The sequence below is a fragment of the Ruditapes philippinarum genome, unplaced genomic scaffold (assembly GCF_026571515.1).
Source record: "Ruditapes philippinarum isolate M1 unplaced genomic scaffold, ASM2657151v2 ctg2483_1_1_1_1, whole genome shotgun sequence".
Taxonomy (NCBI): domain Eukaryota; kingdom Metazoa; phylum Mollusca; class Bivalvia; order Venerida; family Veneridae; genus Ruditapes; species Ruditapes philippinarum.
In genome coordinates this window covers 18,257-33,887 of record NW_026865080.1, presented here as the reverse complement: position 1 = coordinate 33,887, position 15,631 = coordinate 18,257, and the positions used below count along the sequence as shown (strand labels likewise).

Genomic DNA, 15,631 nt, shown 5'->3' with positions numbered 1-15,631 from the left:
GTGATGCAAAACGATTTATTATATTAAGTAGTTAACACCGACTGAGAAATCTGTGACCTTAGGGATAAATGATAAATATAAGATGAACAATTTAAGAAAATGTATATTCTATTTAAGTCCAATTACAATATGAATCTGTAGTTGCCAATGTAAAATGTATGCATGTGTACCCGTTCACGGAATAAATTTGTGATATAATGTGTATATTCTAATTAAATTATTAAAATTCAAACGAGTTCTGAAAAAATAACGTTGTTTAAAAAGTCATATGTTAAGCAAAGTGACGTTTTGATAAACTGACGTCACCGGGAACGCATGGCTGGCACGTGTATGAAGACAGCAATTTCCGCTTTTTGAGCCTAGATAGTACAATGAACACGGATAATTTCAAACTTTAGGAAAATCCACATGTTATTGTACGTGTACTTTGTATACGTTAGACAGGACGTTGAAATTTGTTCATATTTTCAGTTTTGATTATAGTATAACTTTATTATAACAAAATATTTCCACTATATATTGTTGCTTACCAATAGCATGAAATATCACATTATCAACTTCAACCTGTACATCAACTATCACTGGTACTGTCCCCAGACCATGTTCGAACTCGAGGTGCCACTTGGGTCCAGTCCTATGAAGTATTGTCCAGTCACTATCATAATCAGCTGTTGGTAAATAGATTCCTTTGGCTGTAATGAAAGAAGAAAAGACTGGTGAGCAATGAAGATGTTTGGAAGAAGAAAAAGAAAAGAAAAGGAAGAAAAATCCTTATAAAATTATTGAAGAGGCGGCTATATGTAAAGTTTACCTAATGACTATTTACACTCTGAAAATGTGTATCAAATTGTATATTTCAAAACTGATGATGCCGAAAGTTTTTCTTTCCTAGTTCAGTGACCTTTTTAATTGTTTGTTTAAACATATTTGTATCATAGTTTGGAAACCTTTCTGTTGGAAATGTGTCAGGGTTAAATCGTATACATATACATGCACAGTGCGTTAACTGGAGTGCGGGTATTAGTTACCCGCACTCCAGAGCATGCCTGTTGATTGGCTCATTTTTGCTTGGGTTTACATACTGTGACGGCAGAGAAAGGGAAAGCGACAGAAATGTCATATTCCGATGATCGTTCATTCGTTCATTTTTGCCGGGGTTTCATATTGTGACAACAGGGAACGTCCTTTCATGTTTGACTATGATACCAAAGAGAAAGAACACCAAAACACTCGGCAATCTCGAACAAATCAGATGGCATCGTGTTTCGGTGCTCTTTCTTTTACTTATCTAAACCCGATAGCGAAACAAGTTCTTGCAAATTATATTTATCTATTTCGAATCCGTTTCCTGAACCAACCAGTTCCGATGTCATATGAAAACAAGGGCATGGTCCAAAAAGGGCTCGAACCCATTATCCCAGCATGGAGAGGCAGACCCTTAACCAATAGGTCACTCCTCCCCTTGTTAGTTTTGATGGTATATGTTTCAAGGTAATATCCTTCGGGGCCGCGTTGGAAACAATCGCATATTTTTCTCGTACCAGGTTGAATGTAAAATAGAATTTATGTGTATCCATTCAATTTATACATTTAGATAGACAACAGCATTTATAACCAATCCTCCGTAGCACTGGCTTACGCGGTATTCATAAACATAGGATTAAAAAAGTTGAATTAATGAGCTCAAATAAGCAGAAAGATACACTATAGAAACAACACTAAGAAAAAGTAGGGATCACGGTTACTGCTTTGGGGGTATTTTAACCAGTAACCGATAAAAAGTATTTTCATAGCTATATTTAAAGAATGAATAAATAACTACCTTTGCACCTCCCATTTTCATTCTTGTAACCATCGTTACACGTGCACCTATATCTTTGTCTATCCGGCGTCAAAGTACAGGTCGCGTGTTGATCCCGGCATCTATCCACGGCAGGATTGCAATCTGAGTCCACTGCCTTTTCTGAAATATAATTATAAATCATTCCCATAAGCAAAAAAAACACAATATTTTTTGCAGCGTCTACTCGCTAAGCTGTATTTTGCAAGAATACGTTGAAAAATATTTTTGGTTGGCTTAAAGATATTTATTCAAGCTCAATTGCGAAGCAAGTTCTTACAACTTATATTAATCACCTTCCAGTCCGCTTCCTGGAAGCAACCAGTAGTGGTGTCATATGAAGAAACATGGTCGTGACCCGAGTTGGGCTTGAACCCCATGATCTCTGGTGTGAGTGGCAGACAATTTACCAGTAGGCCACCGCTTCCCTTACGCAGACACCTTAATCATTAGGCCCTTACCTATCTGGTTAAAACTCATTTTTTTTGTTCAACGTATGAAAATAAAAACAATCGCCACACAATTAAAAGTATATGATTCAAAGTATTCGTTCATGTACTAAGTGTAAACGTAATATGAATTTGAAATGTAAACTAGTGTACGTCTATAACCTTTTCGACAAATACCTCTGATGCTGCCTTTAAGGTAATTTCAATTTTAAAAAAGCGAAACCAACGAAAAAAAAAATGATTTCATTACATGTTAAAGAATATTTAGTCGTACCCTTTGGTATACAGCTTGGTATATTCTCCCAGTATCCAAACTTATGACACGTGATATTATACCGTTCATAGTCATAACCGTAATACTTCTTCTTCTGCTTGATATCATACCCCTCGTCACAACGTACTATCGCGTGCGATCCCGTTGACGTTCCGTTCAATGACGTGTTGGCAAATCCATTCGGAATGACGGGCTCTGGGCAGCCAGCGTTCTCTGTCAATGAGCATGTAATTAGAAATTAACCATTTTGATACAAGAACCGGTTGAACCGGGTGATGCTCCCCGAGAAGGTTCTGGACACAGGAAAGTGTAAAAAAAATAAACAAAGGGCAAAAACTCCAAAATTAGGCAAGGCAGAGTTATGCTATTTTTGCACTGCACTTCTATTCAATGAGATCTATCTATCTATAAAGTTTCCTAATGATATCAGAGTTATGTCCCTGGTAAAATTCAAAGTGTAAAAATGAACAAAGGGCAATTACTCCAAAATTAGACAAGGCTTTGTTTAGGTTCTTTAAGCATTGCAGTTCTATCCAATTATATCTAGCTACCTACAAAGTTTCATGTTGATATCTCTAATAGTTTTAAAGTTATGTCTCGGACAAAAGTCAAAAGTAAAAATAAACAAAGGACAATTACTTCAAAATAAGGCAAGGCAGAGTAATGATTCTTAAGCACTGCACTTCCATCCAATGAGACCTATCTATCTACAAAGTTTCATGTTCAGATATATCTTATAATTTTAGAGTAATGTCCCGGACAAAGTTCAAAGTGTCAAAATGAACAAAGGGCAATAGCTCCAAAAGTAGGCAAGACAGTGTTACAGTTCTTGTGCACTGCAAACCTACTTAATGAGATCTTTCTACCTACAAAGTTTCATGTTGATACCTCTTATAGTTTTAGAGTTATGTCCTGGACAAAGTTCAAAGTGTGAAAATAAACAAAGGGGGATAATTAAAAAATAAGGCAAGGCAGAGTTATGGTTTATGTGCACTGCACACCTACTCAATGAGATCTATCTACCTACAAAGTTTCATGTTGATACCTCTTATAGTTTTACAGTTATGTCCTGGACAAAGTTCTAAGTGTCAAAATAAACAAAGGGGAATAATTCAAAAATTAGGCAAGGCAGAGTTACGGTTCTTGTGCACTGCACACATACTAAATGAGATCTTTCTACCTACAAAATTTCATGTTGATACCACTTATAGTTTAAGAGTTATGTCCCGGACAAAGTTCAAAGTGTAAAATAAACAAAGGGGGATAATTCAAAAATTAGGCAAGGCAGAGTTACGGTTCTTGTGCACTGCACACCTACTCAATGAGATCTATCTACCTACAAAGTTTCATGTTGATACCTCTTGTTGTTTCAAAGTTATGTCCCGGACAAGAAAAGGGGACGGACGGACGGACAGACGGACGGACGGACAGACAGACGAACGGACAGACGGACAAGGCGGCGACTATATGCTCCCCCGAAATTTTTTCGGGAAGCATAAAAATTGGTTACAGGAAGTTGAGAAATTATTCTTTTATAATCAATATAATTGAATACAATACTATTGTACTGTAACAGTAGATACATGTACTAGTAAAGCACGTATGGGGTATTCGTGACAGAGACGTAAGACAAGCTGACTTGTTTTAGCTTGCTACAGTGTTGGAGCAGTACCTACAGACGCTTGCAGAAATCATGATTACAAAGTAGAACAATTTCGGCCATTCTTACATTTTTTTCTATCATTATTGTACATGTAAATAAATTGTTATGTAGAGATGAAGAAGAGGGTTGAGTGAGATGGCAAGATTGTGACATTTAATCATTCGAACGCGTTGTCCGGTATATACCGGGATACGGTATTTAGTGTGGTGCTCCAACCTTTTTTGTTACTCACTCATTACCAGCATGGCTGGAATACAGCCAGTGTTCATTGATGCAATCTAAACCACTTTAAATGGACTCCACTGAAGGTTTTTGATATAATGGGACTGCAAATATTTTTTTCCAGGTAAATGTACAATTTGATGTAGGGTTAGACCACTAATCTTAAAAAGGACCAAAAATGAAAAGCGTTTAAACGCTTTTCACTCAAAGTATATTTCTTAACTTATCTTTGCATATATTTCTGTTTAAAGTGGCCCAGATCATTTATGTTAGAAATTCAAATATTATGTTTTAAGGCTTTTAAACCTCAGTGGCATCCCTTAAACTGTGACTTTAATTATGACCCTACCGATCCCATAAAATAGTATCAAGAAAGACAAACAAATAACAAAACAAAAATAATAATTGATAGATTAAATCATTTTTTCTACCTGATTAATAAAGACAAAATAACAGTTGGCAACATTCGCTTAAGGTGCCTTTCCTAAAGTGTGTAAAGCTATATATCTGATGCAAATATCATTGTTTGTATTCTTAAAAGAGAATACTTCAAAATGCTTGTATGAAATGAAAATGGCAATAAATTGCCTGAAAGCGATTGGCACATGCACAAAGTCATTGCTAAACGGACAAAACCCACTTACATTTATTTAGCAAAATAATATTTTAGTTCGAACATTTTATTCTGTTTACATACATTAAGTATGTGTGTTAAATAACAGAGATATTCTACAACTTTTTGGGGGAATCAACCATATAATAATGGAACCTATAGTTTTATTGTTGAAAAAATTTATAAAAATATTTCATAAGATACAGATTTATACCCTTTAAAAAGATGTGTTTGTGTGCGTGTGTGCGTGCGTGTGTGTGTGTGTGTCATACAAGCTGTATAAATAAACACAATTTTAAGAATATTCAAGAATTCCGGTTCATTCCTTAAAATTACTGACAAGCAAACTTTACTGCTTTACAGCTGGTACAAACATTTAGAATACATTTACTGTGCTAATTTTTTCCAAGCTTTCAATCGTGTCAATCAGACGGAACAAAAGATTCTATTCTTCCTTACAGTTTAAAGTATATGCATGGAAATATTGGAGGCCTTTGTGATTTGATAGTTTTCTTCATCAAACTAACCTTCATATATCCAACTTAATATGTAAACCGATTCACTATGAGATACTTCTGTATTCTTTCCATCGCCAAATGATTCTGCTATAAATATTGAAGAAAGATTCTCGGAAAACTTCGGCTGCCAGAAATTGAATTTGTATCTCAATTCATACGCATAAGAGAGGCCACCGACGGATACGGGGCCGACAGTATTTCCGGTTTCCGGTGGTTCTGGATACCCAAGATACATTCCGGCCGGAAATCGAAAACCGGAATTAGGTTTCTCTGGTGTCTCGGCAAGTACCTGTAAATATTTTTGATTGTTAAACATAATTTTAATAAGTTAATTTAACGTGTTTTAAAGACTATCATTACAAAGATATCTACATTTACAAGGAAACAAAGATTAACCATTTACGTGAATTATTTTTTGAATTCAGATCAGCATTGCTCAGAAAAACAAGAATGGTTGCATCTCCCATTTATTCTTATGCCATGAATCAAAAGTACGGAGTCTTTATCGTGTCAACTGCAGCGCTGTCTCTGTTGTGCTAAAATGTTGGCGCATGACAACGCAGAGTGATAATGCGATAATCAGAAGTGACGTACGAAAAACGTGAAAGGACGCGCGACAAGTCAAAACTATACGGACAACAATAAGAGGATTACGTTGTATCGTATTATCAGAACGTTTTCGATTTACCTTACTGTCATTGTGGCGTTTCACATGATCTTAACGTCAAATCACATTTACGTGACGTCACCTTTGATTGTCGTGTATCGACATCTAAGCATGATGGACACTATTGCAAAAAGACGTGACAATAACACCGCATGAAGGTCTTTATGCGATGTGCTAAACGCCTAATCACCCCCAAGAATAAAAAAAATAGATAAGAATAAAATACATTAACAAAGTCAAAAGAAAAATATTTACAGAAACACGAATCAGTGAATATTCTAATTCGTAGTCAACGTCTAAATTCCACCATTCGGGCAACTTGTCCATAGTATTTTTAATAACCACGCGTGCGTTGTAAAACGGTGTATTGGTAGAACATTTCCAGGCAAAAATCTCCGCCTCACCTTCAGACATCACTATATCAAACCATGTGTGTTTTCTTCCATCAAATATTGCTAGAAAACAGTTTATATAAAATGTATACATATAGAATTAGAAAATTAGAAAAAATATATTCAACATATGGTCCATACTAAAAAGTATTCTTTTAAAAATACCATCATGTCTTGGTTTTAAAGATCCTGTTACACAATTTTTATGGTTTTATTTCATACGTATGATGCTCGAAGTAAGATTTGTCAACATTGTAAATTCCAATAAGCATTATTTGTAAAGATATTACCGAATATACCATTTCATGTAGATAAAGGGAGGTAATTAGAAATTTACGTTCTATAAATTCTTAGTCAAATTTTCCAATAAGAAATGAATGCATGTAATTTGTTGATTAAATATAATGTGCACAAATATTTGCATTACACATTTTACAGATTCTTCGATGTTTGAAAATTGTTTTATTTGCATAAGTATATACATACATTAATTTTAGCACATGTGGTATACACACAGTAACAATATCAATCACAGAACATATAGGATCTTTAAACAACCACATATATATAGCAAAGTATCGTGCTAAAAGCTTACGGATCTAAAACAACACAAATGAAATGTTATCTTGATACAACGTATTTTTGTAACATATTTCTTTTTATGCCTTCAATCCGAATAATGAATTCAGTACATATAACGAAACATATTCAATAAATAACAATTTAAGTACTAAAACTGAAACGAACCCCACCCAAATCCTCTTAAAAAGTGGATAAAATCAAATTACAACATTCTAAGTTCACAAGTAATTGAGTACTGAAATTGACGCTTAACCTTTTATGATTTACTATGAGCTTTAAATGGCACATAAAACTTCAAGAACTTGGTGCCTTAAAAATTGATCATGCGACCGTGTATACTAAGAAGACACCTTTATCATGAAAAATATCAAAGAATATAGTGACCGCACACTTTTTTATAAAAAGATAAAAGAAGAATCATAGAATAATCTTGGTTTAAAGATTGTATTAAGACAACTCCTTAAGCAAGATCAATGGCATTATTGCTTGAACTATTTTATCAAGGATTTTATCAGTTTGTGAAACTCACTCCTATGGATGTTTTTCGTAAATGAACATCATATATTACTGTAAAGTTAATAAAGTTCTTAAACTACCAAACACGCTTTCTAAATAACTAACTGAGCATTTATAATGGAAACATATCTCAACACGTCGGACTATTTTATTTTAATGTAACATACCACCAAGGTTTGACGAGTCTACCCACATTCTCACCGTGTTGTTACTATAACCATATACAAGGTAGGCGTTTGTTCTGTCAGATACATCCGCGTATACCTGCATGCTGGATCCTGAAAATGATGAATTGCTACATTTTCTTAAACAAAACAATGAAAAAAGCAAATGAAATAATTTTTTGAATATGAAATTTCAAAATTGGAGCCTATTTCTTTTATGATACTTATTACACTTACATTTATTTATAATTTGCGTTATTTAAATGGATCTCAAGTACATCAATTGTCGATTTAGTACTATCGGGCACGTAAATACCACCTTCAAAGAAAAAAATATCTCATTATAAGTCCGGACCGTTTGTCTTTTTTTCCCTTTTTGTGTAATAATATGCACCTGGGAATTCAGCATACTGCACGTTTGTAACTTCGCTTTTCATTTGATATTTGTGACGTTTGTAAGATTAGTTATAAAGATTTTTGACAAGTTATATGGCCCTATATAAACATTTGTTTGAATGTATTGCTTGCCGATATGGTTTCTTTCGGGTGGTGAGGGTCAACAAACCCAAACAGACAAACATAACCCAAGCCGCTAGGCGAGGGTCAATTGCAAACAACTGTTTATATAAGCCAAATAACATATCAGAAATCTTTATGGCTTATTTATGATACAGCAAACTTCCTTTTTAGGGGAAATGTGAATTCTTGATAAACTGACAACAGCCGTGTATATTATTAGTTATAAAGATTTTTGACAGGTTATATGGTCCTGTATAAAATGTAAACCAAGCCGAAACAACCATTCATATGCGGCCATATAACCTGTCAGAAATATTTATAACAAATTTATAATACAGCAAGCATCACTTTTAGAGGAATACAGCGAGATTTCTTTATAAATCGACAGCAGCCATGTATATAAAAACTATATTAAAGTCACGATAATCCAGTGAAAAGCGACGTTTCAAACGTGCAGTATTATAAAGGCTATATAAACGTCATGGTTTTCCAATGAAAAGTGGCGTTACAAACGTGCAGTATTATAAAGTTTTATATACACTCCAATCTCCTACGCAGTGATCTCCCCTTATCAGTACAAAGCCTCTGCCATTGTCAATATTTTGATATTTTATATTTTTTAACTTTTGAATCTATTTTTCATTATTTTGTATACTTTTGATATTTTTTTGATAAAATATAACGAACGTAGGTACAAAAAGTTAAAAATAAAACAGAAAGAGAAAAATGACGTTAGAATTTCTTTGTAACGGCGGATATTTACATTTGAATTTCGACGTTACGTCATGTGACTTCCATCATCATGTGACATCTGTGAAAGCAGTGATTTCAATTTTGCCAAGGGAGGTAATCACTGTGAGGAGTTTGTATACACTCATCTTTACAACTAAAAATATATACGTGACTTACCAACGCCGTCAGCCATAATCAAGTTGTTCCCATGATGCATTTTGATACGAACTATAACAAGACAAGGCATTTCCCCAAGATTATGACTCACTTCGGCGTAGGAATCTGAAACTATAATAGAAAAGATGGTGCGAAAAATGTTTTAAGGTTGTACTTAGAATATGCACTAACTTTGGTTTAAGAAACATTCATCGAAATTTGATCGTGATGAAAATGCCTGTAACTTATTTTGATCACGTCCTGATTGTTATAATAATAAAATATGTTTTTGTAATATAGATGATAATGCGGATTTTATACAAATGCTGGTTGAATTAATCGCGGGCAGGAGAAACTTGACAGTAAAAGGACAATTACAGTCTCACAAATTATCTTAAACTCTTAAAGGGACTCCACAGAGTTTGTTTGTTATTTTTTACATGAAGGAACAGGAAATATTATATCGGCACTTCTGTGCTATTTTATAACTTCTGTGCAAAATACCAACTCATTTCCTAACCCCGTTTCTTAGAAACATTAGCCAACAAATGACCATTTTCCTTTTTTTTTCTTCATTTTTTTTTTTTTGGGGGGGGGGGGGTAGGGGTGGAGGGAGCGTTGAATATCCTTTTACTCAAACCGGGCTTCAAATCGTGCAAACAAAATATTGATTTTCAAATTATTCTAAGTATAATTGTTTACTATTTCTATTTTTAGATTTTTCCATTTAAAGTGCACCGCTTGATCTATGCAAGAATTTCAAATTTTAAGTTTTATGTATTCAGACATTTTGACCTAAGTGGAGGTTCTTTAAGATCAACCAGAGTGTTCCCGTTATTGCGCAGTTTTAACTATCGTGGAGTTGCTTCAAAACCGCCCAAGATAGTTGTTAGACTTGTGTTTTATTTATTGTGTCATCGGCGACTTATTGCTTTACCTTTGGAAGTGTTCGCTTTCATTTTTATCCCTGATTGGTGAAAGTTTACCACCGGAAGTGACGACTGTTTCCAAGCTCGCACGCGCACTTGCGCATCTCCATATATGATAACCTTACCACCCGCATATCGTCTGTTAACTGGAAAAAATGAACGTAAGTTCAATAACCAGTCAATTTGAATCTTTTGATCGAGTTGAATAAACACAATCATATTATGCCAGTCTATGGCGAGTTTGATATTTTTACATCCGATAAATCTAGCAATGAAGCTACACAATATAATATTCTATTTACCACATACATAAAATAGTAGATCTAACTCCTTACAGTTTAAAAACAAATAATTAAAAGAAATCACAAGTAAAAAAGTAGATTTTTGGCACTGGATACCACAATTTGCTGTTCCCCTCGAAACCTACTGAATGCATAGAATTTCAGTATCAATTGAAGGCCAATTTCATTGTAACTGATGCAAGCTTGGCTACAAATTGTAATATATTTAAGCCAAATAGACGGCAATATTAAATTATCTCTATTTTTCATAATGGCCATCCTTTGTTCACAAACTTAATACTTATTCACATGCATCTATTTTTAGCACATATTTTATCATGAAACACGGTGTATATGATAGAATATGATATATATCACTTACTTTTCGGAATAAGTCTATATAGTGGATCTTCTACAGGAGTTGTCGACACATTTACATACATGGCATCATAAATATATACCACTGGTCCTGAACGCTCCTTTGGGTGGTCAGGTCGGAAACCTAGATATATAAGATATAATACAGGTTCCAATAACTAATTTCATCATGACATTTTTAATCACATAGAGAAGGGAAAAACTATTATTTCTAGTACAATAAAGTTCAGTTTATTAACAAGTTGACATATTTTATTCTTTGTACATTCCAACCATGATTCAATCTAACACTTCTAAAACTCAACCAAAAAAATCCCTTAGATGAGAAAAGTATAAAATTGTTTTGAAATTAATTTTGATAATTATCAGAAGTTCTGTCACGTGTAAATAGCGGAAATATTAAAAGTAAAAGTTACAAAATTGAGATTTTTTCCAATGCTTTTTGTGACCATGAATGATAATTATCTGTTACGTTTATCTCATCAATGATCCACGGAAGTATTCGATACTGCGTGGACCTGACCTTTAAAAACGAACATTGTATAATAATACATAATATTGTGATATGTAATACATTGTTGAGTACAATATTGAATAACTGGACGGGTACACAGCTGTCAAACCTACATTGGCGGGGCACTAGCCGAGTCTGATATAGATTTTGCGCTGTGTACGAGCCCAATAAAATCAGTTTTATTCTCAACAACGTATAATGGGCTCTTACTTCACACCTCCATTTTTTGACATTTTGACATTTTTTATGCATTTGATACAGAATGTTTGGACTCTCAAAATGAAAACGAGGCTTTATGGTTTACTATACGAATTTAAGATGGATTTGTTGGTCACGAGGCAAAATTGATAAGATTGGATTTAATAATAATCCAATGGAAACTCATTTGGTATAAACGCTGAAAACACAGGTGTGAAATAAACATTTATTAAATTCACAGACCTTCGACAACTAAAAAAACAACAAAAAATAAACTGGATAAATAAACACTATATTTTACCTGACGCTGGGAATATACGTTCTTTTATTTTCACAGAGACGTCTACAAGAACTGGTATTTCGCCTAGACCATGGTCAATATTGAGCCGGGCAACATGTTCAAGACCGTTTTTAATTGGTAACCATCCGCTCTCGAAATCCGGCCATGGCAAACTTCCACCTTAATTTAGAAATGGTTAAAGGCTATGTGTATTTTAACGATATTTTGATACTATTTAAATCTTGTTTTTCATACATGTTAATTATACCAATAGAAAAACTATAGATTGTAAAAGAATCCGAATACTTGTCAGATATCGAGATTCAATATATGGAAAAAATTTTCAAATTAGTTCAACTACAAAGTGACCGAGTAAATAAGAGCATCTAAAATATTCCCTGATTTTATAAACTTAAATTCTGTAAACAACATGATACATTTTTATAAAATGTAGATCTAACACTGATAATTATTCTACAGTTCTTTTAATTTTATCAAAGGTGCATTATGCCTGAGAAATTCATATTTTTTCTCATATTTGAATCTTAAGAAATGTCAAACAAGTATTAAATAATGTTTAAATAATGGATTTAGAGTATATTGTTACGTGTTAAACAAAATTAATGAAGGAAGTAGAGCCGAACGTGCAATAATGTGTCATAAAGGAAGCAAAATGTAAACAAAGTAGTACTTTGTTTGTTTGTTTGTTTGTTTTGGGTTTTACGTCACATCGACACGGTATAGGTCATATCGCGACGTTCCAGCTTTACTGGTGGAGGAAGACCTCAGGTGCCCTTCCGTGCATTATTTCAGGCACGAACGGGCACCTGAGTAGAACCACCGACGTTCCGTAAGCTAGCTGGATAGCTTCCTCACATGAAAGAATCCAAAGTCCCTGTTGGGATTCGAACCAACAGCGGTGAGGGGCAAGTGGTTTGAAGTCAACGACCTTAACCACTCGGCCACGGACGCCCCCAAGTAGTACTTTGACTTCAATACAAAATATTAATTCACTAAAAGTAAACCAATTTAAAAATTAGAAAATGAAAAAGATAGCATTTCTGATGCATAATTGGCCTTTAATCAGGCATCATTTTTTTAGAGAAATATATTCAGAATTGAATATGTATTAATACTTCATGCAGTTTTAAGTAATATATAAATTTCCAGTGAGCAATAAATGGTTAAGAAAATGATAAACAAATCAAAAACTTCTCTTTTTATCAAAATCTAATTTATACATTTTTTTTCAGAGCTTGGTTTTCCAATTTTCAGAGAACTCGCTTAACTATGATAAATAATCAACAGGCAAAAAAAAGGCACACAAAAAACAAAACAAAAAAAAACACTTATAAATAACAAATTTCACCGTTAATAAAACCGATCATGCTTTAGCAGTTTAAAATTTTAATAAAGGATGCTTTTTGTGAAAAATAAATTTCATTTAGCATTGATATAATAAGTCCTGTAACATTCTGTTTATTTGAGGATTATTAAAATCAACACCTTAGCTTATAATACAGCTTTATTGTTTTACATTCATACATACACTGTAACTCTCTCTAAAATACATGATATACATAACATACTAAAACAACTACCTAAATAGCTCCACCTCTTGGGTGTGTACTAAGTGTCAGTCATCACAAGTCCATTTAATAATATTTTAACATTTTACATTTATTTATATTATTGTATATTTACAATATTAAATATACCGTTTTAAGACTGGAAACTGAAGAATATGTAGCTTAACTTGTTTGCAATGAGAAATTGAAAATAATGTACTAGATTTTGGACGTACCTTTAACGATCAAAAACTGAATCAGTAACGCAATAAACGACAAACAGGCCATTGTGATGTACATCTGAAATTAAAACAAAACAATAGAGTATCTTCATGTATAATAATTAAGGTACGTTCATACTAATAACTTGACTCATACATGTAACAACAGTACTCTAGGTTTCGTTGAAAAAGCAAAACACGCAGCGCATATCCCATACAGTACAATTATATACGCAGCGCATATTCCACACAGTATTATTATTATTGTTATTATTATTATAACCTACCTTTAAACGTTTTTCGTCAACACTTTGATACGGTAATTATCCCGTTAATGATAGGTTGTATCACAAAAGAATAATCTCATCATCAACATGTATGTTTAAATCCATCGTTAAAACTGTTTTCACGAGCCCATCCAACAAAAATGCATAAATTATAACTCTACAGGTATATCAAGCGTGAAAATGACCTTGACACATTGAATCAATAAAATGACATGCATTAAAAGCATAATTTTGCACATGGTAAACATTCGGATTTTTCCTGATAAAGATATAAGTTAATTTGATAATTTGTTAGTTATCATTATCCACTGGGAAAAAATCAAAAACGTTTGCAGGGGCGTAGCTAACTGAGTTTTTATTTTACAGGTAAAAATCTATTTTGTACAGGTTAATGATTTACAATTCGTTCGATAAAATTCTTAAAAATGAAACTCTTTTATATAACTATAACATCAGTCAATCGCGTTTTACTAAAAGACAGAGCTAGTAAGCCTACGAATTTAGGTGTAAAGCTACAGTCTCACTTACATCCCGGCAGAGCCCCGGTAGACGTCCGGGGTGATCCAGGAACGACCGGGGTACGACCGGGAACAACCGGGATACATCCGTAACTCTGCTGGCAACGTCCTGGATGATCCGGGATGATCCGGGAACATCCGGCATTCGACCCCGGATGGAATAAAATATTTAATATCACCGGGGTGGTCCGGGATGATCCGGGAAGGTATAAATTTGCCGGCTCCATCCTTAGCTCTGCCGGGAACGACCGGTGTTATACCGGGAAAGCACCGTAGCTCTGCCGGCACAAACCGGGGATGATCCTGGGTATGATATGAGCTACGGTAGAGCCCCGGTATATGCCGGCAGAGCCCCGGTAACTACAGGCGGAACCCCGGAGGATAAAGGTAGAGCTACAGTTAATCACGGTAGAGCCTCGGCAAAGCCCGGAGCATTTCAAAAGAATAACGACAATTTGCGATGATTGCACTTGTTTGTATTAAAAGCCTTCCCATTTCCTTTCTATCCAGTATGGCATAAGGATTTTTCAGAAAATCATCATGAATTACTATTCTGAAACAATAGATATCATATTAAATAAAAATTATGTATCAATGTTATCATTTTCGGGCGTTTTCAATCCACCGGGGTTTTACCGGGGCTCTGCCTGGATCGTCCTGGGCTCTGCCGGGGCTCTGCCTGGATCGACCGGGGCTCTACCTGGGTAAACCGGGGCTCCTCCGGCGTCATCCGGGAACGACCGGGGAAGCACCAGCATGAACCGTAGCTTCACCTGGGCTCTGCCTGGATGATCCGGAGCGCATCCTGGGTGGTTAGTAGGGAACTACCGTAGTGCTGCCGGGGTAAGTGTGACCGCAACAATAATTTAATCCCGGATCGTGCCGGCTCATCCCGGTAACTTTCCGGGATGGTCCTGGGCTCTGCCGGGAGTAAGTGAGACCGAGGCTTAACATAGCCAGCGGTTTGGGAAAACCGTAAGATTCAATGGGACAGCAGGTGATCGGATGAAAATGTCATGTTTAAGTATACACATTATTTAAGAAATAACACTGTGTTGTTTTCTTAAGATAATTGACTGTTTCATAAGTCTGTTGGATACTATCTCATTTAAATATTTGCATAGTGAGTCAGTTCTGTAATAAGCGTAGA

At 34.7% G+C, this 15,631-nt stretch overlaps 1 protein-coding gene across 4 annotated transcripts in view; it reads right to left on the bottom strand.

The window, feature by feature from the left end:
• LOC132727745 (uncharacterized) overlaps positions 1-12,092 on the bottom strand; it is an 86,844-nt gene extending 74,752 nt beyond the window's left edge. For 2 of the 4 annotated variants that reach the window (XM_060713320.1, XM_060713319.1), the window contains exons 1-10: positions 11,909-12,092; positions 10,900-11,019; positions 10,245-10,382; positions 9,329-9,439; positions 7,904-8,014; positions 6,502-6,701; positions 5,589-5,868; positions 2,564-2,776; positions 1,823-1,963; positions 531-692 (exon numbers count right to left, since the gene is read on the bottom strand). In XM_060713320.1, coding sequence (XP_060569303.1) covers positions 531-692; positions 1,823-1,963; positions 2,564-2,776; positions 5,589-5,868; positions 6,502-6,701; positions 7,904-8,014; positions 9,329-9,439; positions 10,245-10,382; positions 10,900-10,960 — 1,417 coding nt within the window. In that variant the 5' untranslated portion in view covers positions 10,961-11,019; positions 11,909-12,092. The remainder of the gene's footprint in view (positions 1-530; positions 693-1,822; positions 1,964-2,563; positions 2,777-5,588; positions 5,869-6,501; positions 6,702-7,903; positions 8,015-9,328; positions 9,440-10,244; positions 10,383-10,899; positions 11,020-11,908) is intronic. The other 2 variants (XM_060713322.1, XM_060713321.1) reach the window with 1 other exon arrangement.
• Between the last annotated feature and the right edge of the window lie 3,539 nt (positions 12,093-15,631).